We start from the raw sequence: 27,766 nt of genomic DNA, 5'->3' as shown, positions 1-27,766 counted from the left end.
TGGAAACAACATTAAGCATGGTTGTTGAAAGTTGATATGCCCTGATTTGAAACTATCAAATGTCTAGCAGTCAAAAATATTTACTCACATATACCTTATGCATGTTACAAAGATCCGAAAATATTATCAAAAGAAAGAGATTTCTTTGGTAAATTACCCCCAGTTTATCCTTTAGCTTTCATGTTCCTATCACTTAAATTTCATCTGTCTACCAAGGTTATGTAGACATGATAAGAGAAGATTTAGGTAGACACGACGTTGAAAGATTTCAGTGTGAATCATGTGTAGGGGATGGGGTAAAATTTCTTTGATGTAGGAACGTGAAGAATTCATCACCTACACATGATTTCAGTGTGATGGGGTAACACCCATCTGTACACGAAGAATAATATCTGAAGCATAAGTGGAATTAGAAGAACAATTCAATTAAAACCATATTGAACTCGATAATAATATCAAATCATTAAAATAAAACCAGCAAACTCCAAGAACGAAACCAACCAAAATACCAAATTATCAACCAAAAATGAATAAGAATACAGAACGCGAAGATCAAACAAGAGGAATATATAATAGAAGAATTTTTTAAAACGAAAAGAATTTAATAGAGATCACAAAATCAAACTAGACAAACATGTTCAAAATTCAATTTGCACTTCTTAAAATCAAAGCCAAAAAATAAAAAAAATAGTAAAGAACGAATCATATTAAAGAAGTTTAATTTATCTATATTGAATCATTCTCCGCCCTTGTCCATTTTATCAAGTCATTCTGGACATCGAAACTTTTTAGCCCGCTGCAAAGTGTTATATCAAACTTTGATAAATGCATCTCTTGATTATCAAACAAAGTGTTATATCAAAAAATTATACAAAACAAAATCTTGATGAGTAAAAGAAGAGTCAAACCAAGCTTGTCAATAATTCCTCATCCTTAGGGATGGCAAAGTGAATCTTAAATGCTTCACAGTCATGCTCCAACACTATCCCAAGGCTGAGCAGAAAGTATGTGAACCTCTTCCTGCCACTGGATCCCAGAAAGCCACACATTATAGGCTAAACGGGAAGTATGTGAACATTCAAAAGAAAAAATAAGTTATTAATGGTAAATCATAAAGGAGAAAATCCAGAAGACTAGACAATAAGAATCAGCAGATAAAAAATGAAATGAAAATATTTCACATTACAAGTAGAGGTTCCAACATAAACCTGAGGCTTGATACTACTCAAATATTATTGTTCCAAAATACGTTGCACTGTAGAAAACAACGTCATTTTTCAATTAACATGTATCAAACCCAGAACCAAATCAAACCTCAAAATCAAAAGACCAGAAAAAAGAACCAGAATACAAAATCGGAAGATCAAACAAGAGAAAGAAAATTATAACACCAGATGACCTAAAATATCAACAAAACATGCTTTAGAATGAGATATGCAAACCAAAACCCAAGGCTCCATGCTATGATGAAAGAACATCATTATTTTGACAAAACCACACTGCATAAGGACAGGTACACAAAATTCAATTTCTGTCTTACATTCAAAGCTCAAAAATAAAAATAATAAAGAATGACTCATAAAAGAACATCATTATTTTGAGAAAACCACACTGCATAAGAACAAGTACACAAAATTCAATTTTTGTCTTACATTCAAAGCTCAAAAGTAAAAATAATAAAGAATTACTCATCAAATAAATTTGATCTATGTATCTGTAGCCATTATCACCGAGAATTGCAAATTGTTCCAGATATAAAAAATTAGAAATAAGCTCACTGCAAAATTGGATCAACGAATATCAGATATTCATTTTATTTTAACTACTATTGGATTTGAATTAAGTATTCCAACTCTGCCTTTTAGGGTAAGATACCCTGGCTTTCAGTTGTTGTACTGGTCATTGGCGACCTTGTTGGATACTATCATTGGAAAGCAGTCCAACTCCTCTAGAAATGACAACCAACCAAGATTAGGAGTCTGGAACCATCAAGCACTTAGGAGAGGAAATCTGATTTCGAAACCCTATCTTCTCTCTTTAACTAGAGAGGTAGGTAAACATGAATTTAGAGCCACCTCGATTCGGGATGTCGGAACACCAACCGAATCCAAAACTGACTTCGGAATAGGTTCGAGCGATAGCAAATTTATTGAATGAACAATTATATAAAAAAGAGTACACATATTTCCATCAAATTTGCAAGATCATGTGCCATATTAAATAATACAATTTTGGCTTCCACCTAATACAGAGGAGTCCTAATACAATTTTTCGATTAACATGTATCAAAGTCAGAACCAAATCAAACCTCAATCAAAAGACTAAAAAAAAAAAAGAATCGGAATACAAAACGGGAAGATCAAACATGAGAAAGAAAAGTATTATCGTCCCTGCAACACCAGAGGAAATAAAATATCATGAAAATATATGCTTTAAAAATAAATATGCAAACCAAAACTTGAGGCTCCATGCTATGATGAAAGAAGATCATTATTTTGACGAACCACACTGCAAAAACAGGTTCACAATTCAATTTGTGTCTTACGATCAAAACTCAAAAACAAAAATAATAAAGAACGACTCAATGAAGAAATTTTATCTATGAATCTGTAGCCATTATCATTCGTATCCATTATGATCAAGAATTGCAAATTGTTCCAGATATCCAGAAATCAGAAATCAGCTGACTACAAAACGAATAAACGATAATCTTAATATTCTTTTTAATTTTAAAAGCAATAAGCACATTTATCAAATGACAAATTATATCAAAAAGTGCACATGATCAAAGGAGAATTGGAAGAGAAATCAATTAAAACCCAAACGATTCATTAGTAGCTGCAGATCATTAAAATATGAACAGAAAATTCCAAGATCGAAACCAGCAAGAAGAACCAAATCTAACCTCAACATCAAGAGGAATTGTGTTTATCGATTGCCTCTCTCGCAAAACCAAAGAGAAAATAACTAATCAATAAAATATATGCTCTCGAGATCGATAAAAGAAATAATGAAACGAAAAGAATTGAACATCTCCACTTAAGACAGAAAGGTTAACAAGGTTGAGGAAAATAGTTTTAAGAAAAGCTATGAATAAAGAAAGAAGAGTAGCAAAGTTCTCCAAACCAAGTCCCTGAAGTGGAGAGGATAGTGAAGGAGAGGATCCAATCTTCATTGGCATAAGCTTGTTTCTACAATTTCAAAACAATACAAAAATCAGATAACAATCATCATTACTAACTTACCAATGGATAACATAAACTAAATTAAATCAATTAATCAAAGAAAGAGATTCAACAAATAATATAAGAAAACCTTGTTATTCGCATTAACTGCTGCTGCTGCTTGAGCATTGGCAAGTAGTTGTGCACAAAAACTCCAAAAAGAATCATCAAAATCAATAGGGAATCAGAGAGGGAATCTCAAAATCAGAGAGAAAATCACAAAATCAGAGAGAATGTGAGAGAGATAGGGAAAGAACCTTGTGACAGTGCGATTTGGCTTGACTTCAACACCTTTTAGAGTGACAACGTTTCCAATATCAATGAAATCATGAACTATATGCTCTCAGAATTGCTAAAGATGGAAACAAAAAGAATTTACTATAGACCAACATCATATCCTCACTATCAATTTAATATCATGGTGTGCTCAATCATGAACTATACCAGAGGAGTTTGTTGGCCAATGAAACAGGTCATCATAACAAACACCACCTAACCAAGTTGTCGAAAATCCTTACCTTGGGAAGGGAAGAGTTACTCCAGAATTTTGTATGTTAAACCACTGAGTAAAACGTTACAGAAACTCACAAAAACTTCAACACTGGAAGAATATGATAACCTCACCATGAGCTTTCACAAAGGAATCAGGTGTGGATGCTGAAACAACTATTATGAAATGTGAAGAATTCAAATATGAGTACAGATCACCAAATTAAAGCCTAGAAAAAATATGTAACACAGCCAACTGAACATTATGGTTCACATGTAAGGTTGATTCGTCCACATAAGACACTTAAGACGGTGATTAAAAAGGTTCAGTGTTTGAAAAAGTAGGAAACTTTCGTGGTATACCAAACCCGTGTAAATCTTACTCTGTTAACACCGCAAGAAAATTAAAATTAGGCTGTAACAAACAGATTGTAGAAAAAGAACCAAGAAGAAAGAATAGTACAATAGTTCTTCAAACCAAGTCATAAATCAGCATAACAAAGATCCAAGCTCTCCAAAAACACGAAAACAAAAACAAAACAAAAAATCTTAAATCATGTATAGTTTTCAACATTAATAAGAAAGAATAAGTAGTAATGGTAAATCAAAGAGGAGCAAATCCAGAAGACTGGACAACAAGAATCGGCCAGATAAAAAAAGATACGAAAATAATTCGCATTCAAAGTAGAGGTACCAAAATAAACCTGAGGCTTGATACTAATCAAATGTTATTGTTTCAAAACATAATGCATTAAAGAAATGTCGTTTTTCGGTTAACATATATCAAAGTCAGAACCAAATCAAACCTCAATCAAAAGACTAAAAATAAAGAATCAGAATACAGAACGAGAAGATCAAACATGAGAAAGAAATGTATTATCGTCCCTGCAACACCAGAGGAAATAAAATATCATGAAAATATATGCTTTAAAAATAAATATGCAAACCAAAACTTGAGGCTACATGCTATGATGAAAGAAGATCATTATTTTGATGAACCACACTGCAAAAAACAGGTTCACAATTCAATTTCCGACTTACGATCAAAACTCAAACAAAAATAATAAAGAACGATTCAATGAAGAAATTTTATCTATGAATCTGTGGCAATTATCATTCGTATCCATTATGAACAAGAATTGCAAATTGTTCCTGATATCCAGAAATCGGATGACTACAAAATGAATAAACAAATATCTTAATATTCTTTATAATTTTAAAAGCAATAAGCACATTTATCATATGACAAATTATATCAAAACGTGCACATGAACGAACGAGAAATGGAAGAGCAGATCATTAAAATATGAACAGAAAGTTCCAGCAAAGAACCAATTCCAACCTCAACATCAGGAGCCAATGTAATCAAACAAGAGGAAGATAGAACCAAAAGGAATTGTGTTTATGGATTACCTCTCTTGCAGAACCAAAGAGAAAATAACTAATCAAGAACTATATGCTCTCAGAATCGATAAAGAAATAACGAAACGAAAATAATTTACAAGAGATAACCAAATCAAAACTCATGAAAAACATTATTTTGGGAATCCATGCCGCAGAGAAGTAGATTTACAATTAAATTCAATTATGAACAAAGCCCAAAACTAAAAAAAAGTAAAGAGCAACTCATTGAAGAAATTTGACTTATATCTTTATTATCCAAGAAAGAAATGCAATGCTAATATTAGATTTCATAATTCTAAACAAAAATAAATATAAGCACTGCCACATTATACTATGACACCCTATTTCATAACAAACAACACTCAAGGAAAGAAATAACCCGTTGAATCCAAAGGCTCAAAGCTTCCAAATCCCACGGTACATTCATAGCTCTCTCCCCTGTAACACCAAAGCAAAACAGGTCCTTGTAATATAAAAAACCAGATCTTCTTAAAAATACAAAGAAACGTGAAGAATTCAGTCAGAGTAGAGATAACCAAAATGAAAGCGTGGATTCTTGTGCCAAACTAAGTTGTAGGGAATTCCTCATCCTTGCTTCACTCGTACTTGCATTCCTGATACATATACAGAGTAAACTCTGACACTATCCAAAATCCCAAGCTAAGTATTTGAACCTCGGGCTGCCATGGGTTCCACAGTAAACCATACATTTATAGGCTCTCTCCCCTGTAACACCCACAAAGAAAACTCAAAAGTATATATTGAGTATCAAAAAAAGACTGAAATGTAAAGATTCTTAGAAGAGTTGACCAAATTTTCATCCAGACTTATATCTTTATCTTTGACATGAATCAAAGAAGGACTATTTGGAAACAAATAAAACCATGCCTTGTGTTTATGGATTACCTCTCTTGCAGAACCAAAGAGAAAATAACTAATCAAGACTTATATGCTCTCAGAATCGATAAAGAAATAACGAAACGAAAATAATTTACAAGAGATAACCAAATCAAAACTCATGAAAAACATTATTTTGGGAAACCATGCCGCAGAGAAGTTGATTTACAATTTTTTAGAAGAAGCTAAACTAGTCCACCTGAAGTTGATTTACAATTAAATTCAATTATGAACAAAGCCCAAAACTAAAAAATAGTAAAGAGCAACTCATTGAAGAAATTTGACTTATATCTTTATTATCCAAGAAAGAAATGCAATGCTAATATTCGATTTCATAATTCTAAACAAAAATAAATGCAAGCACTGCCACATTATACTATGACACCCTATTTCATAACAAACAACACTCAAGGAAAGAAATAACCCGTTGAATCCAAAGGCTCAAAGCTTCCAAATCCCATTGTACATTCATAGCTCTCTCCCCTGTAACACCAAAGCAAAAACAGGTCCTTGTAATATAAAAAACCAGATCTTCTAAAAATACAAAGAAACGTGAAGAATTCAGTCAGAGTAGAGATAACCAAAATGAAAGCGCGGATTCTTGTGCCAAACTAAGTTGTAGGGAATTCCTCATCCTTGCTTCACTCGTACTTGCATTCCTGATACATATACAGAGTAAACTCTGACACTATCCAAAATCCCAAGCTAAGTATTTGAACCTCGGGCTGCCATGGGTTCCACAGTAAACCATACATTTATAGGCTCTCTCCCCTGTAACATCCACAAAGAAAACTCAAAGTATATACTGAGTATCAAAAAAAGACTGAAATGTAAAGATTCTTAGAAGAGTTGACCAAATTTTCATCCAGACTTATATTTTTATCTTTGTCATTACATGAATCAAAGAAGGACTATTTGGAAACAAATAAAACCATGATCAAAGAACAATTATTTGGGAACAAATACATATGCATATAATATAAAAAATAAAAATACCAATTATATCCCAAGGATGATTCACTGTTATCTGATAATCTCGTCCAAGCTTCAAAGAATAACCTAGGCACCTTTTGAAGGCAGGGAGTGCGACAACGTACACGCTTCCCTTTATAAATTCTCATTGCCAAATTAATCCCAGCATAGAGGCAATCATCTTTAATTCACATTGCCAAACAAAACCATGATCAAAGAACAATTATTTGGGAACAAATACATATGCATATAATAACAAAAATAAAAAAAATAAAAAGACCAATTATATCCTAAGGATGATTTACCGTTATCGCGTCCAAGCTTGCAAAGAATAATCGAGAAGTGTGTGTGTGTACGTGTGCAGAGGTGTTCAAATATAAATTCACATTGCCAAATTAATCCCAGCACAGAGGCAATCATCTTTAATTTCTCCACTTCAAACAGAAAGGTTAACAAGGTTGAGAAAAATAGTTGTAAAAAAAGCTATGAATAAAGAAAGAAGAGTAGCAAAGTTCTCCAAACCAAGTCCCTGAAGTGGAGAGAATAGTGAAGGAGAGGATCGAATCTCCATTGGCACAAGCTTGTTTCTACAATTTCAAAACAATACAAAAATCAGAAAACAATCATCATCACTAACCTACCAATGGATAACATAAAATAAATTAAATCAATTAATCAAAGAAAGAGATTCAACAAATAATATAAGAGAACCTGCATTGGCAAGTAGTTGTGCACAAAAACTCCTAAAAGAATCATCAAAATCAATAGGGAATCAGAGAGGGAATCTCAAAATCAGAGAGAAAATCACAAAATCAGAGAGAATGTGAGAGAGATGGGGAAAGAACCTTGTGACAGGGCGATTTGGCTTGACTTCAACACCTTTTAGAGTGACAACGTTTCCAATATCAAGAAGTGCTCTTCGGTTCCTTCCTTCACCTGCTGCACCGTTCTTTTTCACCTGTTTCCTTCCAAACACAAAATCCAGAAAAAAGATCAAGACCCTTTTGTTGGATTTGGGACAAAACCCTTAAAACATGAAACTAAAGTTCCAATCTTGGAACAAAACATTGAACCCAGAAAAATTAATGAAACATCAAATAAAATTCCGATCTTGGAACCAAACATTGAACCCAGAAAAATTGATGAAACATCAAATAAAGTTCCAATCTTGGAACAAAACATTGAACCCCAAAAAAATTAATGAAACATCAAATAAATTTCCAATCTTGGAACAAAACATTGATTGAACCCCAACAAAATTAATGAAACGTCAAAATTAGTACGATGCTTGAAGAAAACACGCACCTTTGTGTTGTTGTTGAGGAACAATTCTTGAAGCCATTGCAAAACTCTTGTTGTTGTTGATTTTTTGTATGATTGATTCTTGGTGGTAGAATCAGAGAGTGTTGTTCTCTTCTGTGATTGTAGAATTAATGAATAGGAATGAGAGAATGAGAATGAAAAACCCTATTTTTGAAGCAACGATTCAAACCATAAAAATATAAAAAGTGTGATTCTGTAAAATTCTTGTTATCTACAATCTGAGAAAAGCATATCAATACATTTACAACAGACGATCAGTGAAAAGGAAACAAAGAAATAGAAGCAAACCCTAAAACCAACCTTTCACAACGGATCAAAAAATCAAGAAACATGAAAAATCAAATTTTAGAATTAAAGAAATCAAAATCTAATTATAGTAAATAAAAAATCAAGAAAGACATGTTCAAAGTTGAATTCGACTTATCTGGAGCCGTATCAAGAATCCCAAAACCAGCCAGGATTCGACTTCTCTCACTGCAAAATTGAAAATATACAACGCTGAGGGAAACTTGTTGGATTGATGAGGTTTATATAGGAAGCGGGGGAGTTAGGATAGACGGCTACGATTATACTGATATGGATATTTTGACGGTCATGATGCAGTTAAAATATAGCCGTTGACACGTTAGCCTAAATAATAAGGCGGTGTGTGTGACACGCTGTCTCCGCTGTTAGAAAAAAGATATATTAGATTACTCAAAAGATATGTTAGATTACTTAAAAAAAAATAAAAAAAATCAACGCTATCAGTCTAAAAGGTATAAATTGTAAATATTTAAATAATATCATTTAAATTTAAATATATTAATTTTTTCAAAAAAAAAATAAAATATTAATAGAGTTTAAAAAATATAGATTAATATAGATTAATTTCACACTGACAACTAATAAGAATAGTTTAATGGTTCATGTCATATTAAAAAAAATAAGTTAAGTGAAGATGACGTGTCAAAAAATATGATTGTGATTGGTTGACGATGTAAATTTATTTTATTGTTAGTGTTATATTTATTTTTCTCATATTAATAATATCAATCGGTACAACGAGGAATATTAACGGAAGGTCAGAATTCAAACTTTGAATTTTAATTTTGTACCCTTATGAAAAATGGTTTCTTAGTCATGTGAGATAGGCCAAATGTAACCACTCGATAATATAAGATCAGCTCAAGAATAAGGTACCAAATTGTTTTAGTATTCAAAAATATAAGAAAGTTATTTGATAAAAAAGCTTTTGATTCTTTTAATAATAAAATTAATGTTGTTTCAACAAAGATTAAATCGATTAACTTTATTAATGATGGAGAGGCTACTAACTTGACTTGTCTGCCGCGACTGTGGCAAGTCTCATGCAATGATATTTTATTGACTTTTCATGTGCTCGCCTTTTAGTGACGGTTACTTGATCTTTTGACTTCGACTAAACTTGATTTGCATTGACCTTTCACTAATATATAAATAAATCAAGTCTTGATCTTTATTTCATTTGCACCATGAAATGCAGCAACAAAAAAATATCACTCTTTTCTTCCAATTCCAAGAATTTATACCTAAAAATAGAAAATAAACAAATAAAGTAAATAGTTCTAATAAACTTTAATAAAGTATTATTTTATTTAATTAAAATATTACTAAAAATATGCAAATTTGCATGTCATCAAAGTTCAGCACCATGATTCAAATAAGTCAATGTAACATCAACGTGGATCCCGAAAAGATTTGGTTTTTCATTATTGTGACAAACTGCAACTAGGTGAGTGTTCTTTTGAACTTTATAAATGTCCATTTTTCTGAGTTGTGATTGAAAAAATGATCCACACACGTTTGTTTATACAAGTTATGGTGCATTTTAGGCAACACAAACTATGGTGTGTTGCATACCACACATTTGTGCACTGTCATGGTTCACTACTTAATTACAATATGAACTAGGTGAAGGGGGTTCGTACCTAAGTAGAGAATGATAGTTTTTTTTAATCCATGTTGTTATTTCATCAGGGGTGCGTGACAGGTGAAAACGTTGACATTGGGTTAAAAACTGTTACACGCTACGTAACCAGCGAACTGAGTTCACCACCTAAATAGAGATCAATTATTTTGGTTATTTTACAGGGCACGCGAGAAATAATAGAGGGCACGAAAATAAAAATCCAAGTTAGGAGTCCTTCCATCACTCCCCATAACTTTTTAAATTCACTATTCCAAGTTAGTAGTCCTTCCATCACTCCCCGTAACTTTGCTAAGCTTCCCAAGAATTTACTAAGGCAACATATTCATTCACCGTTTTTGTCTCTTTATGATACCACCACACCCCGCACAAATGCCACCATTTACTTGCACCATCCGTATTAAGGGTCACCCAACGAAATTATCACCACATTCCTCTCTCTAATTAAGCCATTGTCATTCACTCTCATTGTTGCTTTCTTGTATTGATCAACCTCATACTTTGGCATTAGGGGCGGATGCAAGGTTATGGAAGGAAGTATCATACTTATAACTTTTTGAACAAACCTCATTAGGCATGTAATCACACATTCAAACAAGCAGCATGATAGTGTATGTTGTTTGTTGTCCCATGTAGAGCGATAATCGCATGTAATCATGGTGTGTCCATTGTATGATCTGAGTTGTTATCTCCTAGGTAGGTTGACTGGATCCACCATGCGGATGAGACCTTGGCCCATACCGAAACAATATCCCTAGTAGCTACCAATTGAACTACTCTTACCGAAACAGTCAACAAATAATTTTAGTTCAACATCGAATAAAGTTTGAGAGTTATTTTCATCTTAATGATTCTTAAAAATTGCACACGTTCAAAATTATCAAAATTATCGATTTAAACGCGATAAAAAGTACTTTTTCCCCCGATGAATAAAATCGGAGGCATGATTTTTAAGAAATCTTTGAAGATAAAAAGTAACTCTCTAGAGTTTAGTTGTAAAAAAAAAAAAAAAAAAAAAAAAACTCTTTAGAGTTTATCAAATTGGGCCGCAAAAACACTAAAACAAATTAAGCCCATTTAAGTTCCCAACGAAGCCCATGTCCACCTAAACCTTCTTTCATATTTGCCTTTTTCTGTCTTCAATTAGGGTTTTGGGAAGAAACCATATCAAAGTATCAAACGAACCACAGTTACATTTTCTACCAAGTTTTTTTCTCGGCGATTCAAGAGCTGCTTCATAATGGGTAAGAACAATCGAATTCTACTTCTCAATTTGATTCTTACTTATCATTTGTTTTTGTAACCGATTTTGTTGAATCTGAATCTTTGAATTTTTGAACGCAAAAGCTGGAATCAAGGTTTATGAGCTCCGGCAAAAAACAAAAGCAGAACTTTTGAGTCAGTTGAAGGATCTGAAAGCAGAACTTGCTCTTCTTCGCGTCGCTAAGGTCACTGGTGGTGCTCCAAATAAGCTCTCCAAAATGTACATTTTCTCGATCTCTATTATGAATTAATAATTAATCGATTATAATTATAATTACTATCATTTTCTGCTATTCTGTTGCACTTATTTGTATATATATATTACTGTTTTTATTATTGTATAATGTATATGTCATATGAGTTTATATAAATTTTTAGTTTTAACATCAATGTATGTTTTTGTAATGGTAAATTTGTATAGAAAATGATCCCACTAAAATTAATAGATACTATTGGAGTTTCTTTATGTTATGGTATAGATAATATAATATGAATGAATTTTGTCATTGATTTTTGGGTTAATTATGTTCTTAGTCTGTTTAAATATACCAATTTTCATTTTAAGTCTCCAAAATATTTCTTAGCTTAACAATTTAATCTTTAACTTGAAGCAGAACTTATATTTAGAGGACCAAAAACATATTTAATCCTTGATCTTTTGTATACAAATTTGATTTTTTTAATTTGTTTCGATGCAGCAAAGTTGTCCGGCTTTCAATAGCACAAGTTTTGACTGTGATTTCACAGAAACAAAAGACAGCATTGAGGGAAGTGTATAAGAATAAGAAATACTTGCCTTTGGATCTGCGTCCCAAAAAGACAAGAGCCATTAGAAGACGTCTTACTAAGCATCAGGTACATTTTTATCCTTTGAATTGTGTATGCATTTTTTTTAGTAAATGTTTCTTTTTATGAAAGAAAATAAAACAAAACATTTTTTTTTTAGAAGGATATGGTAAAATTTGAAGTTATTATTTAGCATGCAGAGGGTCTAAGTTAATTGAGTTGTAGGAAGATATGTTTCAAAATTTAGTGAGTAGTTTATGAAGTTTATGGTTGGCTCTGTAATAGCTGAAAAATCGAAATGAATATCAATTTTTAACTTTTCTGAATGCCACCACACGGATAAAAGCTTCTCTTGTTTTTGTGAAATACATACAAATTGTCTCTTGTTTTAAGCTTTGTATGAGGCAGATTTGAGAAACTGAGTGTATTGTTTAAAAGCGGGTGTTCTTTTTCATAACTTTCATGGTGCAGGCCTCACCATGTTGCACAAATATTAAATGATGGCATGTACTTTACTCAGTTTTTCATAGTTGTATGTATATATGGGCAACACATAGTATACACTTAATTTTCATTATAATTGTATTATGAGTACCCATGTAGAGTTTCATTACAATGGCATGACTGGTGTCAGGAAGTTTACCTTGAAAATTACATTAGTATCAAACTTCATTAAACGTTTTGTTTTTGTATCTTGTAAAGGTGATAAATACAACTTGAGTATACTATTTAAGCTCCTGTTTTGATTTTTGGGACCATAAATTTTGTTTTGAGAATATTTTCATGAATTGCTTAATACGACGATGCTTCATGTGATGTTTTCTTCGAATCATCTTTCTGCGTTGATGTTATATAGTTGAAATTTCTATTCATATATGCTTCCTTCATAACATCGTTTAATGAATTTGCTTTGTTTTACTTTCAGCAATCATTGAAGACAGAGCGTGAGAAGAAGAAGGAAATCTACTTCCCATTGAGAAAATATGCAATCAAGGCGTAATGCTGGGCTCTTTTTACATGACTTGGGATATGTTATTTGTCATATTTTGCAAAATATTTGGTCTTGGATTTTGTTTTTGTTTCCTTATGAGTTTAACTAATCATTATAAAACAGAATTAAGTTAACTTTTTCTCGTCTTTGTTTTTCTTCTCATTCCAGATTCAGATTTTTCACTGCTTAAATTACATTATCTGGTTGTTTGCTTAATAAACTAGTTTTTGGAAAACAAACAAACACATTATAATATGTTCCACTAGGATCATTTTAGTATGAATGTAATGAGTTTTGCTTCATGAATCATTGGGTTTTACACATTGTTTGTGAACTAGAAAAACTTATCTAGATCCATTGCAGTGGTATCATTGTTAGTGTGAAGTAGCACTGCAGAAGTAGAAGATGAAACAAGTTTTGATGCCTTCACACTTCATAGTTTTGTAGTGATAATGGGTGAAATTGGTAACTAGTCATTGATGGAAATACCTTATTTGAGATTTTATTCTAGTGCCACGGTTGGACTTGAAACTCTGCGCACATGTGTAGATTCACCGCGCTTAGTTTGGGGTTTCTATGCAGAGTGGGAAATCCTTGATCCTTTGTGAAGTAATTTACTTTATGTGTACTCCGTCTCTTTGGCGAGTATATATAGTAACTCGGTCAATTACGCAATGACATCATTAGCTCCCAATGTTGCAGCATTTAGGACATAGACTATCCTTATTTTGATCTACTTTAGACAATTTTATTATAAGAAGGGACAAAATTTTAAATATTTCAAATGATATTTTATTTGATAAAAAAGTTACTACTATAATGAATATGATAGTACTATAAAAAGCAAAGTATTAAAGCATATATAGTACTGCTGATTAAATGATCCAGGATAAACAATATTTAGATAATAAATAAACTATGTTATTCTATTTTCGTGAAGCTCATAGTAATTTTAAGGTAGTAGCTAGCTATTATCCAACTTTCATTTTTGTCTTGTGTCTCGACTATACTAGCCCTTGATGAGGGCATCAAGGATGTGACGGTTTGCGACAAATAGGTTATGGTATGCCTTCTCTGTAGGGTGTATTGAATCCCAAAATACATATTTTGATGGATCAGTGCACACATGCGAACCACGGTTACACATAAATGTTGCTTCAATGAAACCACTTCCACAACACCCACGATGAACCTCATCAAATCCTACCAAAATAACATACAAACAAATTAATTAGCTTATCATATACATTTGAACCGAAACTTAGTATATACCAAAAGAAATTCTAAGGTTTGAAACTAAGTCAAGAGACATAATCTTAATCAAGGAAGTTAAGTAAATAATCAAATATCATTGTTTCACCAAAGAACGAATCATTCGAGAGAACTCGAATTTAATTCTTGGATGAAACAATTTATTGGTCAGATTTTACTTACCTTGTGATCTAACTCCAGATTACTAGGGCCCATTACCCTAAGAACCGGATGATTAACACAACTACTAGTTTGTCGGTGTGAAGTTATTTACACTGAAATACTTTCAATCTCAATTCATTGAGACAACTTTTCTTTTATAACTATTAGGACAGTTTTTAAATAAAGCACAATTACATAATTCTTTGTTGTGTTGGCGAAATATAATTGATTGCTTTATACTGTCGGTACATATTATTTAATCTAAAAATAACTATTTGACCATTAATTTTGGCTTCGACAACATTAGAGTTTTATGCTCATAAATAAAAACATTTAGAGATTTTTTATTTTTTATTTATTATGAACAACATTTTTTAGATGAAATAAAAAGACACATGTAATCTTAAAAAGCAAAGGAATAATAAGATAGGATTTGTTTCACGATAATTACCAAGATTTCCATGCCCTTGAATCATGTTAGCTAAAGGTCCATATATGTCAATGTAAGAGATCTTAGCACCGTGTTCATGAGGATTAGAGAAATTGAGTTGCATTGAGAAATTGAGTTGCATTGAGAACAATTCATGTTGAAGAATCATATTATGAGCTCTTGCCACAGCGGAATATTTGTCTACACAACTACGTTCAAAAAAAGCATTGTTGGAATGGAAAGTGATCATGATTGGCAAGCATCCCATTGGAGGTAGTCCAACAAAAGCAATTTTTCTAGCACCTTCTGTCCACAAATTCTAAATGACATGTAACTTGTGTTAGTTAATCAAATTATAACTACAAATATCATAAGTTGTTACAACTTTTTGTAAATTAGGATATACTCGTGTGCGCAGTTAGCAACCTTATAAATCATTCCGGAGCATTGGTTAAGTATATTAAAATAAAAATTTTATCTCGAAATGCGTGTATACATTATCTCAAAAGTATAAAAGTTATCTTTTTAATATTAAATTTATTTTTTATTTCTTTTCTTGGTATGCTTGACAAATGTCCCGGGTACACTGTTTATCGTGACCCATAAAAATTTACTTAAGAGATTGAAATCACTTAATATGCACGTGAGCTAGATATCGAATCCAACTTAATGAAATATTAATTAATTAAGTTTGTCACTTATGTCATATTATGTTGGTACAATCGTTAGTTGATTCAGTAATGATTGACGCTAAACTTGATATGAAGGACCGCAATTCGATCTCCCGCAACTGCGATCGGGAGGGAGCTGGAACCACTTGATGCCAGAACTGATCCCGAACCAGATTGTGAAAGAAAAAAAAATAAAATTCTTATTAATATTTCTTTACGTGTGGATGTATATTAGTTTTAATTGAGATTTTTTTAACTAGTAATTAGCCATTTTTTCTAGTGTTATAGATGAAACATTTACTCTTTCAACTTTGGTTGGGTGGTAGATGCTTCCGTTAGTTGTGTGAGCTACCATACAAGTACAACCACTCACATATAGGCATGACAACAGAACCCGTACCCGCGGGTACCCGCCCGAACCCACCCCGAATTTGATGGGGAAAAACCGATTTGACTGGGTTTGGGTTCGGGTTTGGGTTTTCCCCGATTTCAAAACATGGGGATGGGGCGGGTAACGGAGATATTGGTACCCACCCCGAACCCGTCCCCGAACCCGCCCGTTTATATAAAATTACTATATTACGCCTATTTATTTATTTATAATGTCACATATCATATAATTTATCTACTTGAGTTAGGATTTTTAATGAACAATGGTTCTTAGTTATTTGTTTTTTTAGCAATTTCAGTGAACAATGATGTAGAACATTCTTGGTTATGTGGTTGTTTTGATGGTATTTTGGAATATTGGTTTGTACCGGTACTATTTTATGGTTTTGATAATTTTGGTTTGATATTTTGGAATATCATTTCATTTGTATGTTTAATGCATTGAAATTTTGATTTGTACTTTATTATTTGAATTTTTTGTATTGTATGTATGTCAGTGTTCGGGAAAATTTTGCGTTCGGGTAAGGTTCAGCAGGGCAGGGCAAGGTTCGGGGATACCCGAACCCATTTGGGTATACCCGAACCCATTTGGGACGGGAATTGGGTTCAATTTTTCATCCCCGTCGGGTAATGGGCGGGGAACGGGTATTTATCAATGATTCGGGTATGGGAAACGGGGAAGGTAAAAACCGTACCCGCGGGTACCCATTGCCATGCCTGCTCACATAGCTAATAGTTTACTGTTTACGTACATGAGGATAAAGCTAGGAAAGGGAAAAAAAAAACTACCTTCAATATATGTTTTCCTTGGTATGGAAAAAGCCAAAAAGAGCTTATAAAGAAAATATTTACAGCATTCATAATGAAAATACTCATTTTTGAGTATTTAATTGGATCCCACTTATCCACATTATTTATTTATAATTTTTTAATAATAGTACCTAATAAGTACTAAATTACTCTAACCCAACATCTCTTAAAAAGTTCTAAATGGGTCTCACCAATAACTATACATCATTTATAAATGAAACCCACAAAAACAAAATGCTTATTTTAGAACCAGCATCTGTTAGATACTCATTCATGTTTTGCTTCAATGGGGGTACCTATTAGATACTGATGCTTAAAAAATAAGTATCCACTATTGAAAATGATTTTATGCTTTATATTTTTAGGACTCAAAGAGGGACTCAAATCCATACGGTTGGGGTTGTCTAATTTTTTTTTATAAAAATGGTCCACTCTATTTAAAGATAAATAAATACACAAAAAGTTTGATAGCAGTTCCGTCATCGTTAATTTTTAGATTTTCAGAGTGAATAATGCTTTTAGGTGAATTTTTCGGTACACATTTTATTTAGATATGTACCTTATTTGTTAATTTTTCTATATTAAACATTATTCGTGAACCTATTAGAATTATCCATCTCAGCTGTATATCATTACATATCTAAATAAAATGTATACCGAAATGTACACAGTCTTTTATTTTAATAAATAAAAAAATTTCTAACCCAAATGCACTTACTATAACTCTTGGATAAAATTGGAGTCAAAAGTACCGGTGAGTCTTAGCTTAGAGCAAATTGAAAACCACCGCATTTTCACTAAAAACTCTAAAACTTATTATTTCTGATACTTTTTATAAGAAACAATGATCAATTAAACGATGATTCTAAGAAATCTTGCCTCAAAAAAAATATTCTAAGAAATCAAATGTTCCTTATTAAAAGGCTGGAGTACTGTATATAGAAAAATTACCTGTATGAAATCTTTGACATGTTGAAGCACGAAATGGCCATAGGTTACAACGTCAAAGCTTCTTCTTCTTATTGGTACCGTAAAATAATTAATAACGAAGTCATTTGTACCCGCGCTTACGAAAAAAAAGGCATTGTTTATATGATTTTCAGTTTTATGCCTACCAAGCTTACTCTCCAACCTCTTTTTGTATTGTTTGAAATATTCCAGTTGCTTTGGTATTGGGACCACATTCTGTAATTATAGCAAAGTACAAATATTAGACATACATATGATTAGATTCCAATATTCATGGATACAATATATGGGACAAAGATAGTTTAGAGAATGAGACGTCTATATAAAAAAATATCTACTATCAATATATAAAACCTTAATTAAGATTATTAAAATTTATGTTTGGTATAAATTGACTCTACAAAATCAGTTTGTAAGACAATATGTTTTCAATTATAATTTATGTTGGCCTTATATATATCATCAAAAGCGTGATAAATAAACCCCTATACTCACGCGCAACTTGAACCAAGCATCTAGGACATGACTCGAGAGACCTAATAGTGGTGATCTGATCGCAGGTGTCCAACAAATTTTAGATAGACCCTGATATCTTATTGAAATTTAGGTTGAGTCTAGCTTAACTTTACAAAATCTATTTAAAAAGTAAAAAAAATACTCCGCTTATAAACTTATATTCAAAATTTATCTCATTTAACAAAGATCAACAAATCAATCAACATATTTCTTAAGCAACTTATGCTGGTGTTAATTTAAAATTTGAAGCCGGTCCATAGTGACTGTTTGAGAACAGTGGCATGCACAATTTTGAGTTGCTTATGCATTGCCGTCTTTAATATCGCACGAAATTGCTTACAAATGCGGCAGATGTAGCACCAACTGCGACTACAATGCCGTTGCAGAGACTTTTAAGTAGTTTGAGTTATTGCGTATGTGGACCGCAATTTAAATCATGAACACACAATACCAAGAAAGAATATTGAGAGAGTTAGAAGTTGTACACTTAGAGTTGGTGTGAGTGGGTCAAAACCAGAACCAGCAGAGGCAAAACTAACTCCTGTCATAAGCTCTTCATCACTGAGATTTGGATCCAAATATGGTGGCACCAACTCTTTCAAGCCCAAATATGAAGCTGTACAATCCAAAATATATATAGAAATCAATTAAACAAAAAATCGGATCGCCTTGCAATCAAGATTTTCACGCATTATGGACATCTGTGACCGCCCGATCTTGATTAAACAAGTCATAAAAAATCAGATTTACTTTTTAATTTATAATTTAAATTACTAATCTTAAATTTGAACCATTCAATCTTGACCAAATGACTACTGATGTCCTGAATGCGTAAAGATGCGTCTGCTACGACTATGTTCATGAGATGTCAGTTCAATGATAAGATTTCGAACATATAAACTCAAGAGAAGGGACGAAATTCAAATCCCTTCAAAGACAGTCGTAAAATGATCATTAATGTTACGTTAATTAATATAAAAAAAGAAGAAGAAATTAAGTACCAATAAAATCAGTGCCAAGCTTCCCATTTGAGAACCTTCCAGTAGGACTTTGGTTAGCAAGGTCTCTACCATAAGGTGGAAAATCACTTTTAAAAGCTGTGTTCACATAATTATTGTTTCCTGGATCTACTGTAGAGTCTCCAAACACATAAATGGCAGAGACCTTATTTTTCTTTGAAGCTTCAATTGTAACAATAAAGCATAATAAACTTAGCATAAAAATGTGCACATTAATAGTGAGCAATGCACCAAGTGTTTCCATGATATAGCTAGATAGTGGAATGAGCAATAAAATTATGAGAACAATAAAAATGAAGATTTTGGAATATCTATCTATCTATCTGTATAAATAAGCATGATATGGTTGCTGCGGAAGTTGGAATGAATATTTTATTGACCAAAATAACCCTCAAAAGTATGAAATGGTTCACAATTTTGTCCATTTCTAATCACTTTAGGTAGCTAATTTTGGTTGGAAAATTAAACAACAGTTTCAAAACTTTCTTAGCTTCTTAACAACCTTTCTCAAAAAGTGAGGGGTTTGATAAGACATATGAAGAAAAATGTGTGACAAAAGTATACTACAAGTATATAAATATATGATTTAAAAATTGTACCAATTTTTTTAATAATTTTGTTCACCTAAGAGTCTTGTGCTAAAGATTGCCAAAAGAGTATGATGCTTTCTCTACTCTTCTAATTTAACACACAATACTATTTTATTTCTCCAATCATTTAGTTTTGTTGACCATATATGCATAAATAAAACTGTCTACAGTGACATGTCAAACCGTAGTATTCTTTCAATAATTAAGTACTAATGAAATTAGGACTTGGATTTACTGCAGTTGCAATACTAAAGTTTACATTTTATACTAGAGAAATATTCTATTATTTTAGCATTGTTTAATCTGTTCTTACAAATCAACAAGAGTCTTTTCAATTTTTTTTTCACTCGCACATTTATGGTAACTTCACATCTAAAAAGTGTTTCAAATTAAGCACGTTGAAATGTGGAGTTTTTATGACATGAACTATAAAAGCATTCTTAAAAGCATTCCTTTAACATTGCACTCTCATACATCCACAATTTCAGTTTTCTTTTCATTCCGATGTGAAATTTGTTCATTCACATGCCCCTTTAACTAAAAACTTTTAAAATCGTTTGTTAACATGTCTTGTGCACCGACAATAACTCTTTACCATTGTTTACTTCAGTGTAATCCCCTCACCCTAAATTATTTATTAGAATAATAAAATTGGAATATCCCTAACTACAAACTATAGCAGGTTGACACTAAATTGTTACCACTGGGCATCCATTTTGGATCATGATATAAGTTCATCTCTAATCCAACAACTTTCAATTATTATATACTAACAAGCTTATAATATAGTAAGTGATAAGTGAATTAACAATGGTGGATTGTCCACTTATTTAGCAATTAGCACTAAGCTAGATAGGCACCACCATTGTGTACTAAAATATTTGGGTCTCTATTAGTGGCGTCTCCGAGTTTTAGGAGGCTCTGTGCAAAATATAAAAGTGTCCCCTTAATAAAAATATAATTTTTTTAAAAAAAATTGTCGATTTAAATGGCATATAATATAAAAAAAATCATTCTTGTAAACAAATAAATTATCAATATTAAATCAATTGCATTAAATTAAATGGAACAAGAAATACAAAATAATTATCTTTGTATATAACGTCGAAAATGAACATCCTAATCTAAGATTAAATTTTATGCAAAGATTAAAATGTACTAGAACTATATTTACGAGTATAAATAACTAATCTATTGATACGTACTCATATGATATTTTATGAACATTAACAATATATAACTTAAACTATTAATGTTGAATATCACATATATATCCTATCAAAATATTCACTTCGATAATTTTTATAAGAAACTTTTGACTTTTCAGGTCCATTCAATAATTAATATATTTGGTTTATATTATAGACCAAATAAATTAGTTATTCAATGAACATAAAAAATTGACCGTTTCTTATAAAAAGGGCAGGAGAGGGTATTACTCCCTCCGTCCCAAAAAGAATGACCCATTTTGAATATATGCACTATTCATATATATTGTTTTGACCATATTTTTCTACTAATAAATAAAAATAAATATTAACATATAAGATGTTGTTAGATTCGTCTCGATGAGTATTTTCAAAATATCAATTTTTTATAATTTTTACTATTATACAATTAAAGATATTAATCTCCAAAGTTATGCATTGGCATGCGTGTTTCGGTCAACTGGGTCATTCTTTTTGGGATGGAGGGAGTAAAACATTAGGTATATGAGTCAACTCATTTATAGTATTAATCAATATTCATTTTTTCATTCAATATGTGAGAATTTTTTTTTTTTTTTTTACAATAGAGGTGATGATAGTACCTACTACCTATAGTATACCCAAATCCCCACTACTAGCAAATAAATACTATAGTGGCTTAGAATTTTAATAGAATATAAAAAGTGTACTCCGTATCATTCTATCTTAATCTAACAACAATAAATGTGCTGAATGGATTTTGACCGAAGGCAATCCTATCTCTTAATTGGTCATGTGGTTTGGTAATTTTCAATTGCTCTATGGACCATACCATACATAAATGTCATTTTTCTTGACCACATTTGTCTCCCCCCTCAGTATAGTTGTCGATTCAGTTTATTCATTTTCACCACACCTTAAATTACACATGCGAAACTTATGTGTGATAAAGTGATGATTAATGAATGATCATTTTTACCAACAGAAGCCGAAATTACTGGTTTCTCGTACCAACTTCATGATTCCTTGTTGTTCAATAAGGTACAGGCAAAGGACCAATGTTGATTTGATTGAAACCAAAAACCAATTATTTGAAAAGAAAAAAAGAAGCAAGAGCATTTGTGATGAACATGTGTGTGCAATAGATGAAGTAAAATAGCACTTCGTTTGAAATGGATAGAATAAAATAAACAGCAAACATTATCTTCTAATTTAGGTTAAATGCATTTATGAGCTTTTAAGTTTCGTGTTTGGTAAAACTTAGATCCTTTAAATGACTTAATGTTATTAAAAAATTTAAAGACCTAAAAAATACTCCTTATAAAAATTGGTCAAAGTTTTTTATAAAAATGACCAAATTTTTTGTCCTAAGTGTTCCTTATAAAAAGGACCGGAGGGAGTAGTTAGATCCTTTAAATTTTTTAGATAACAATAGTTCATTTAAATTTTTTAAATAACAAATATGTCATTTACATTTTTTGTATTTTTGTTACTATGTCATTTACATTTCTAACTTGTTGCATAGTGGACGTTAATGTTAACTTCCATCATGGTAGGTATTTTGATTAAAAAAAAAATACATATTAAGAGGAGATTAACTAAAAGGATAACGATATGCAATAAGTTTTTGTAACGGAGAATAACTAAAAAGGTAACAATACAATAAGTTAAAAACTTAAAAACTTATTTGTTAACTTTTACAAACATAAAACTTAAAGAACAATTAGATATATTTAACCTTTAATTTATAAAAAAATTATATTAATAGTGTTTCATTTATCCCATGGAGTATTACTAAGTGGTTAAACTCAAGTGACCTCATCCACATGAAAACTACTGGATAGTTACAAACAAAAATTACCTCATTCACATCATTAAAAAAAATAATTTTGCACTGAGTTAATTCAAGCCTACATTATAATAAAATTATACATTTTCACAATTTTTTATGAGATATATGTACTGTAATAAAAAAGTAAAATATTGTATAAAACTTAAGACTGTTTGGCAAGAAATGACCGATGTTGCTTGTTGTTAGGTTGATACAGCGAGTTGTTGCTGTGTAATGATATTTCCGTGTTGACGGTTGGGCTCATTCACCACTCTTAAATATGAATTGGATGCTCTATGTGCCATCATGAATTTCAGATTGTTTTTATTATTATCTTGTCATTTTTCGGTTTGAAATTGAACTAATTGACTCGAAAGAGTCATTGATTGTTGTTGTTGCACAGAGTTATATTGGTTATTGGAATCGTTCTGATTAGTGTTAGGCTGAAATAGAGGTTGGACATTAGTGTTGTTTTAAACCTTTTAGGTTGACCTATACATTATGTGGTATTACTGGGTTAAATTTTATGTCCCCCAATTTTTATTTCTATTGTAATTTTTTATATATATATTAATTTATATTGTCATGCATTAGTTACTTGGACAATTTGCTATGATCATTATGATAGTAGTTCTTTAAATTCTACCCCTAAATAATTATCTGATTTATACTAAACATTATTTATTCACTTTTAGGTTCATTGAACAATTTATCTAGTTTATATTATAGACCAGATTCACTTGACTTTCTACATTCATCGAACAATTAATGTAAGTGATTTATATTATAGACTAGATATATTATTTATTCAATAATCTGATTTTCTAGGTGCATTAAATAATTAATGTACTATCTAGTTGATATTATAGACCAGATACATTGTTTATGGACTAGATGCATCATTTATAAACAAGACTCATTTATTATATTCAATGAACCAAAAAGTTGATTGTTTCTTATAAAAAGGATCAGAGAGGAGTATTTGCATATCATTTTCTTTACGTCTTTTTGCCTTGAAATTATGTGTTGATATATGTGTTTTTCTTATCTTATTATCTCAATGTTGTTATGGAATATGATTTTTAAAAAACCATTGTTTTTTTACTAAGATGTGTGCATTGTTTTTTCTTTTATTTTTCACGACTATATTAGCTAGGTAGCAAGTGCATCTTTGGATTCATTTTTATAGGAGATCCATTCAAGACGTATAATTGATTTTGGCATTTTAGGTATTTGAATAGAATTGATTTCTTTCAAACGTAGATTTTATCTTAAAGTATTTTTTTTTTGCCGGTCGAAAACGTCGAAGAATATTTGATTAAGATTTTGGCGATCTTTGTTGGCACAAGATTGGAAAGACTAAACCCATCTTCTTAGATGAGATTCAAGAGGTTGTGAGAAGATCATGGTTCGCTATATGACACTAGCAAATGGAGGAAAAGCTGAGTAAACTATTTGGGTTGTTCATCAATACCATATTGGATGAGGAGAGGATGAAAAGGATGGAGAATATGTTATATCAAAAATATTTTAGCAGTACGAGCAAGTCAAATGAGATAAAAAAAAGTAATGTCTGCTTTTCTTATGGAGCAACTTTGCTCATGGAATTTTTCTCATGCCCCTAATTATGAATATATATTTGTTGAAATATGATGCACATTTCTAGAATCTTCTAAAATACATTAGTAATTTGTAAAATAACTATTAGTTAATACTAGTTATTAAGTGATGATGTGCATCTGTAGATCTTTCTAGAATGCTTGAGTATCTAGTAGAATAAATCATTACTAGATTATTATTAGGAAATATCATGAAAGATATAGAATGAATTATACTGAATACTTTCCACACCTATAAATATGTAAACTTATGTACAATTGCATTGTAGTTTTTGGAATGCAATGTCAATAACATTAAAGCTTCACCATATACTACTACTCTCCTCCTACGGTAAGTCCATTACTAATGTGTTACCTCCTGTCTCATGTTACTAAATACTCCGATACTCACACTACTTGCTAATATATACTACTACTCTCCTCCTATGATGTTACTGTATGCATGTGAAATTACAGTAATTAATTTTGTTGTTTATACTTTAATTACAACATTAATTGGTGTGCTTACCTGACAAATTTTACTCTTTTTCTTATTTAGATTAGATTGACTTGGTTCGTTTGTGCAAAGGAATTCCTCCTAGTTCATTGCCTTTGTGTAAGCATTTTTCACAACTAAAATGATTTTGTTAGCCTTTTTTTCTTCACATTCTATGTCTAATTAACTGTTTCATTTCATTCATTCATCAACTTAGGACTTTGATTTCATTTTATTTTTTATTTTTCATGTAGACCTGTTGAACAATGGAGTAACAGAAAGAAGATGAACGATTGATACATGAGAAGATTTTTGTATAAGAGAAAATTTACTTTTTAGATTCATTGTGAATCTAATGTATCTAGACCAAATTATGAATCAGATACATTAAATTTTCAATGAATCTAAAAAATAAATTTTCTCTTATATTTAAGACTAGGGGGAGTAAAACTTACATTTTCTACAAATTATCTCTAGCATCATTAGGAGAGAAATAGTTCTTTTAAAATTTCTCTTATGTTATTTTTATATTTTCTTGGATAATATATTAACTAAGAGTAAAATGAGTACTCTTGAATACATTTTTAATACTCAATCAAGGAATTATAATGAGAATTGTGATAGCTAAAGTGAACCAACACTCTTTAGTCTTAACCATTTTCAAGGTTTTTGAATTAGGCTCATAACTTATAGTAAGAAGAATACACAGCCACAGAAGGATAAGAGTTAACCAACCGGAAAACGTGAGAGCGTAATGAGCAAAATAATGGTGAATGCAATGCCGAGAATCACGGGAGATGAAGTGGTTTTGTCGTTGTTTTTTATCGTGAGAACTAGAGAATAAACTAGCCATGCTATCGAGGAAACGCCACAGCTGCTATGAATTCCTCCAAAACTTTGAAGGATTAATGAAGTTGTGGTTGTTTTGTTTTTGGTAGTACCTTAATTTTTTCTTGGTTTTTTTTTCTATGTCTTGAACTTCAGACAGAAACTCTAGGTCGACATCATCAGCATCAATGTTGATGTCGCAGAAGTGACTACTTGCTTGACTCCGAGTTGGACTAATAGATTGAAGTTGATGAAGAATTTTGAAAGATTTGTTTCTTGTCCATGGAATCCAAAGCCAAATTCCAGTTGATCTCTCTGGCTTTGCTGGTAATCAATTGCAAAAGGGCTGCTTCTGTTTGGATTGATCTCGATTGAGACACCGCGGCAACTCAAAAATCATGCCAACTTGATTTCTTTGCCTTCTTCCATTTTAAATTTGATAGTATACTCTTAATTGAGTTTCAATGTTATAATGATTGGTAGATAATCATTAAGGAAGAAATCTATTATGAGTGATATATAGTAGAAATCCATTATTCAGGTTACATGTTAAGGAAGAATTAAGGAGACAGTAGAATGTGAAAACATCTTGTATATTTAGAAGAAATGGAAAATTACATAAAATAGCTTATATATATTAGAAGTTATACATAAACATTAATTAATTAAGTTGTTGTCCCGTTGAACATAGCTCAATGACAGACATTGCAAATTATTGTAGGGACTGGGGTTCGAACTCTGACACTTCCACTTATTCATCTTAAACGGTGAAATTCTAGCCACTAGGCTATATGACAAAAAAAATCTAAAAATTATTAATTAACAAATCATCCTTAATTAGTAATATTTCTCTTCAATACTAGTAACTATAGTGCTTTGTGATTGAGCATTAGTAGTAGTACTACTTGTCGCAAAGGCAATTGAACAAGAAGAGTTGCTAGCACTCGACTCAGAGTCTTTATTGTTGATTTTCCCCGAGCTCAAATCACGCTTCGATGTTGAAGTCAATTGTATTGAAGCAAATTCATATGGAAAATTTAGCAAAGCCTTAGCCCCCCTCATTCTAAAAGCTGCTTTATCATAAGCAATTGCAGCCTCTTCAGCTGTTTGAAATGTACCAAGCCATATCCTAGCTCCATTTCGCGTCGAGTCACGAATCTCTGCCGCGTATTTACCCCACCGTCTACGCCTTACGCCTCTGTAGTTCTTCTTTTTAACGTTCTTGCTCAATTCTAAGCCATTTTGACGCCTCTCTTGTTGCACCATTGTGTTGCTAAGTTCATTGGCTTCGTTCAGAATTTGGTATATGACCATGTCTTGAGAATCATTTTCATTGAAGGGTAGTTCAGTTTGTGAGATTAAAGCCATGGTTTCCTTTAAATTAAGCTAGTAGAGTGATTTTTTAAGATACTTTAGTGGCTCTAAATTTGTATTTATTTTTGGGGCTTGGAAACTTATATGGCAGAGAGAATAGGCTGGCTCTTATTCTTATATATATGTTGATTGGTGGGTGAAATATGAAGATTATATAAAATATAATTATTTTTTTTCACTTCAATGGAGTATATGAAATTTAATACACCATGCAATGCAAACAATTTAGTTTTAAGCTTATTTGAAATATCTAAATTTAGGAAATATAAAATAAATACGTCAATTTAATTATAATAAAATTAAATATATTTTAAGTTTCTACAAAATTACGAGCTACGTAGTTATTT

The 27,766-nt window shown here is 31.5% G+C and overlaps 4 protein-coding genes and 1 long non-coding RNA gene across 9 annotated transcripts; 2 read left to right on the top strand and 3 right to left on the bottom strand.

Annotated features, from left to right (window-relative positions):
* Positions 1-5,271: 5,271 nt before the first annotated feature.
* LOC123918487 (G2/mitotic-specific cyclin S13-6-like) lies at positions 5,272-8,632 on the bottom strand. Of its 5 annotated transcripts, none has more exons than XR_006812792.1 (6): positions 8,292-8,632; positions 7,832-7,944; positions 7,698-7,729; positions 7,011-7,573; positions 6,596-6,785; positions 5,272-6,497 (listed from the first exon to the last, which is right to left on the bottom strand). XR_006812792.1 is itself a non-coding variant. In XM_045970550.1 (6 exons), exons 1-5 carry the CDS (start codon positions 8,326-8,328, stop codon positions 7,409-7,411), a joined length of 237 nt encoding a protein of 78 aa, XP_045826506.1. In that variant the 5' UTR covers positions 8,329-8,632; the 3' UTR covers positions 5,272-6,785; positions 7,011-7,408. The 5 variants fall into 5 exon arrangements, 1 of the variants encoding a protein (XP_045826506.1); XR_006812791.1 differs by having other exon boundaries at positions 5,272-6,785; positions 7,011-7,167; positions 7,292-7,573; XM_045970550.1 differs by having other exon boundaries at positions 5,272-6,785; positions 7,011-7,420; positions 7,509-7,573; positions 7,832-7,922.
* A 2,729-nt stretch (positions 8,633-11,361) lies between these two features.
* On the top strand, positions 11,362-13,431 carry LOC123918486 (60S ribosomal protein L35). Its single transcript, XM_045970549.1, has 4 exons — positions 11,362-11,501; positions 11,605-11,740; positions 12,219-12,375; positions 13,232-13,431. The coding sequence occupies exons 1-4, from the start codon at positions 11,498-11,500 to the stop codon at positions 13,304-13,306; spliced, it is 372 nt and encodes a 123-aa protein (XP_045826505.1). The 5' UTR covers positions 11,362-11,497; the 3' UTR covers positions 13,307-13,431.
* Positions 13,432-14,155: 724 nt separating this feature from the next.
* LOC123918485 (GDSL esterase/lipase At5g45960-like) lies at positions 14,156-19,878 on the bottom strand. The gene is made up of 5 exons (XM_045970547.1): positions 19,498-19,878; positions 18,982-19,112; positions 17,963-18,196; positions 15,162-15,459; positions 14,156-14,500 (listed from the first exon to the last, which is right to left on the bottom strand). The coding sequence occupies exons 1-5, from the start codon at positions 19,757-19,759 to the stop codon at positions 14,307-14,309; spliced, it is 1,119 nt and encodes a 372-aa protein (XP_045826503.1). The 5' UTR covers positions 19,760-19,878; the 3' UTR covers positions 14,156-14,306.
* A 5,141-nt stretch (positions 19,879-25,019) lies between these two features.
* Positions 25,020-25,563, top strand: LOC123918484. The gene is made up of 3 exons (XR_006812787.1): positions 25,020-25,073; positions 25,281-25,337; positions 25,472-25,563. It is a non-coding gene; the product is annotated as an uncharacterized LOC123918484 (long non-coding RNA).
* A 1,061-nt stretch (positions 25,564-26,624) lies between these two features.
* LOC123918483 (pathogenesis-related genes transcriptional activator PTI5-like) lies at positions 26,625-27,546 on the bottom strand. The gene has a single exon (XM_045970546.1). It carries the CDS (start codon positions 27,411-27,413, stop codon positions 26,883-26,885), a length of 531 nt encoding a protein of 176 aa, XP_045826502.1. The 5' UTR covers positions 27,414-27,546; the 3' UTR covers positions 26,625-26,882.
* Between the last annotated feature and the right edge of the window lie 220 nt (positions 27,547-27,766).

Source organism: Trifolium pratense, linkage group LG3, assembly GCF_020283565.1.
Source record: "Trifolium pratense cultivar HEN17-A07 linkage group LG3, ARS_RC_1.1, whole genome shotgun sequence".
Taxonomy (NCBI): domain Eukaryota; kingdom Viridiplantae; phylum Streptophyta; class Magnoliopsida; order Fabales; family Fabaceae; genus Trifolium; species Trifolium pratense.
This window is presented reverse-complemented; position numbering and strand designations above follow the sequence as displayed.

Coding starts and splice junctions, on each gene's coding strand:
- LOC123918485 (XM_045970547.1), bottom strand. CDS start 19,759: ATGGAAACACTTGGTGCATTGCTCACTATTAATGTGCACATTTTTATG. Junction 18,197..18,981: donor CACTCACACCAACTCTAAGT/GTACAACTTCTA, acceptor CTATAATTACAG/AATGTGGTCCCAATACCAAA. Junction 14,501..15,161: donor TCAAGGGCATGGAAATCTTG/GTAATTATCGTG, acceptor TTATTTTGGTAG/GATTTGATGAGGTTCATCGT.
- LOC123918483 (XM_045970546.1), bottom strand. CDS start 27,413: ATGGCTTTAATCTCACAAACTGAACTACCCTTCAATGAAAATGATTCT.
- LOC123918487 (XM_045970550.1), bottom strand. CDS start 8,328: ATGGCTTCAAGAATTGTTCCTCAACAACAACACAAAG. Junction 7,730..7,831: donor CCAAATCGCCCTGTCACAAG/GTTCTTTCCCCA, acceptor TGATTCTTTTAG/GAGTTTTTGTGCACAACTAC. Junction 7,574..7,697: donor ACAACTACTTGCCAATGCAG/GTTCTCTTATAT, acceptor TTGAAATTGTAG/AAACAAGCTTGTGCCAATGG.
- LOC123918486 (XM_045970549.1), top strand. Junction 11,741..12,218: donor CCAAATAAGCTCTCCAAAAT/GTACATTTTCTC, acceptor GTTTCGATGCAG/CAAAGTTGTCCGGCTTTCAA. Junction 12,376..13,231: donor GACGTCTTACTAAGCATCAG/GTACATTTTTAT, acceptor TTTTACTTTCAG/CAATCATTGAAGACAGAGCG.